General features: G+C 61.2%; 1 protein-coding gene across 1 annotated transcript; it reads right to left on the bottom strand.

Moving 5' to 3' along the window:
• Window positions 1-9: 9 nt before the first annotated feature.
• On the bottom strand, window positions 10-2,834 carry LOC104165305 (DNA-directed RNA polymerase II subunit RPB1-like; the record flags this gene model as incomplete). Its single annotated transcript, XM_009704894.1, has 5 exons — window positions 2,682-2,834; window positions 1,819-2,065; window positions 848-948; window positions 645-749; window positions 10-111 (listed from the first exon to the last, which is right to left on the bottom strand). Coding segments are annotated over exons 2-5 (426 nt in total), but the record flags the coding sequence as incomplete, so codon positions are not given.
• Window positions 2,835-2,840: the final 6 nt, after the last annotated feature.

Here is a 2,840-nt window from a genome sequence, read left to right as displayed (position 1 = left end):
CAGGCTGACGCCGTCGGTCTCCAGGATCCACTCCTGGAGAGCCTTGAACTCCCCGTCCTCCGTGATGATGATCTTCTTCTTGTTGTCCGTCTGGGGGAGGTGCATGTACACCTACCGGGGGAAAAGAGGGTTAGCAGCACCCATGGGTGCTCCTTGGGTGGGTCGAGGGGATGTCCCGGGTAGCCATGGACCTTCAAACGCATCTAGAAGTACCACCATGAGCATTCTGGACCTCCTAAACGTGCAGATGGAGAAGGTCGTGTGCTCCCCAGGAGCCTGGGCACCCACATCAGCACCCATGGGTGCTAGCCAACTGCCTGAGGGGACACCTCGGGCACCCAGAGACCTTCACGCACGTCCGCAAGTATCACCAAGGGCATCCCGGACCTCCTCAAGGTCACCATGGAGAACCTCCAAGTGCTCCCCAAGATTCACCAAGAGCCCTGGCATGCACATGAGCACCCACGGGTGCTGCCTGAGCACCCGGGGGGACACCCCAGGCAGCCATGGACCTCCTTGGGTGCCTACCAGTGTTATCATGGGTGTCCCTTGATCTCCTAAAGGTCCCCGTGGAGACCTTCACGTCCTCCTGGGGACCCACCAACAGCCCCGGCACCTCCACGAGCACCCATGGGTGCCCTCACCTTGCTGATCTGCTCGATGCCCTGCAGCGTCATGTCCGTCAGCATGTTGGACTCGATGCAGCGCAAGAAGACGTCGTCATCCATCTTGTCCACCACCTCCTCCTCCTGGGGACACCGAGGGGAGGGGACAAAGGGGGTGACACCCAGCCCATTTCGTGTGTCCCACCACCACCACCACCACCCATGGGTGCCACCGTCCTCACCTCCTGCATCTTGTTCTCGTCGCTGTTCATGATGCGGATCCGCAGCACCAGCTTCTCCGCGTTGTCATCGTTGAAGATGCAGTTGAGGTCGTCCCCAAAGCCTGTGGGGGACACGATGATGACACGGGGGTGGCACCTTGGTCACCTCCCCACCCTGTCGGCCACCCAAAGGCCCTCCATCCTCACCCAGGACCCCCCAAAGACACCCCAAAGACCCTCCATGCTCACCCAGGAACCCCCCCAAAGGTCACCATGGAGCATGGTGGGTCACCAAGAACCCCCAAGTCTTCCCTAGGAACACCCAAAGGTCCCCGAAGTCCCCCCAGAAGCCCTCAAGGGTCACTCAAGACCCCTGAAAGACCCTCCATGTTCACCCAAGACCTCCCAAAAACTCCCCAGATGCCCTCAAGGCTCACCCAGGAGCCCCCAAAAGCTCCACAGATGCCTTCAAGGCTCACCCAGGAGCCCCCAAAGACCCTCAAGGCTCACTCAGGACCCCCCAGAGATCCTCAATGCTCGCCCAGGACCCCCTAAAATCTCCTCAGATGCCCTCCGTGCTCACCCAGGACTCCCCAAAGTCCCCCCAGATGCTCTCCATGTTCATCCAAGACCCCCCAAAAGCTCCTCAGGTGCCCTCAAGGCTCACCCAGGACCCCTCAAAGACCCTCAAGGCTCACCCAGGATCCCCCAAAAGCTCCTCAGGTGCCCTCAAGGCTCACCCAGGACCCACCAAAGACCCTCCATGCTCACCCAGGATCCCCTTAAGTCCCCCCAGATGCCCTCAAGGCTCACCCAGGACCCACCAAAGGCCCTCCAGGACCCCCAATTCTTCCTTAATGCCCTCCATGCTCACTCAAGACCACCCCAAAAGCTCCTCAGATGCCCTCAAGGCTTACCCAGGACTCCCCAAAAACCCTCAAGGCTCACCCAGGACCCCCCAAAGACCCCCAGCGTGCCACCCGTGGACCCACCAGCATTGATCTTCTCAGCAATTTGCTCCATGGTGAGCTTGCGGTCAGTCATGTGCTTGCGGTCGAGCTCGACGCGGAGCAGCCAGGGCGAGATGCGGCTGACGTCAAAGTCCGGCATCTCGTAGTAGACGTTGACCCACTCCTGGTCCTCGGCCACCACCGTGCTCTGAGGGTTGGGGTCGTAGTAGATGGCGGTGTTGGCTGTCACCTTCCGTAACGTGGTGTGCTCCAGGCGACACAGGATGTCCTGGGGGGTGGGACACCGTGTCAGCATGGGGACGTGGGAGATGGCACGGGGATACGGGGGTGGAGGACGTGGGGATGGAAGGTGTGGGAGATGACGTGGATGGAAGACACGGAGATGGAGGGTGTGGGAGATGACACAGGGACGTGGGGGTGAAGGACACGGGGATGGCACGGAGGTCACGGGGACGTGGGAGATGACGTGAGGAACTGGGGATGGAGCACGTGGGGACAACATGGAGGACATGGGGACGCAGGAGATGGCATGGAGATCCAGGTACGGAGGACACAGGGAGGACGTGGAGGACACAAAAGGTGACGTGGGGATGAAAGGGTGGAAGACAGGGGGATAGACGAAGCCGTGGGGACACAAAGTCATGGGGCCACCATGGGGAGATGAAGTCATGGGGCCACCATGGGGAGATGAAGCCATGGGGCCACCCCAGGGCTCCGTGAACGTGGCAAGGACACAAATTCACGGGGCCACCACGGGAAAATGAAGCCAAGGGACCACCCTGAGACCATCCCCACCCAACGCAGGACAAAGAAACCCCAGGCCCCAAGTTCCTTCCGCTCCCCCCATCCGTGACGTCCCACGGTGTTCCCCACGATGTCCCCACCTTGGCCCGCTCGGCGTCGCGGGCGCTCTGGCCGAGGAGGAAGACGGTGAGCGACGGCGTCTTGGGTTTCTTGGAGATGTTGATGAGCTCCTTCAGGCGGGGGACGCCCAAGGTGACGTTTTTGGCCGAGACGCCGGCGTAGTGGAAGGTGTTGAGGGT

The sequence above is a fragment of the Cariama cristata genome, unplaced genomic scaffold, assembly GCF_000690535.1.
Source record: "Cariama cristata isolate BGI_N322 unplaced genomic scaffold, ASM69053v1 scaffold22757, whole genome shotgun sequence".
NCBI classification, from domain to species: Eukaryota; Metazoa; Chordata; class Aves; order Cariamiformes; family Cariamidae; genus Cariama; species Cariama cristata.
This window is presented reverse-complemented; position numbering and strand designations above follow the sequence as displayed.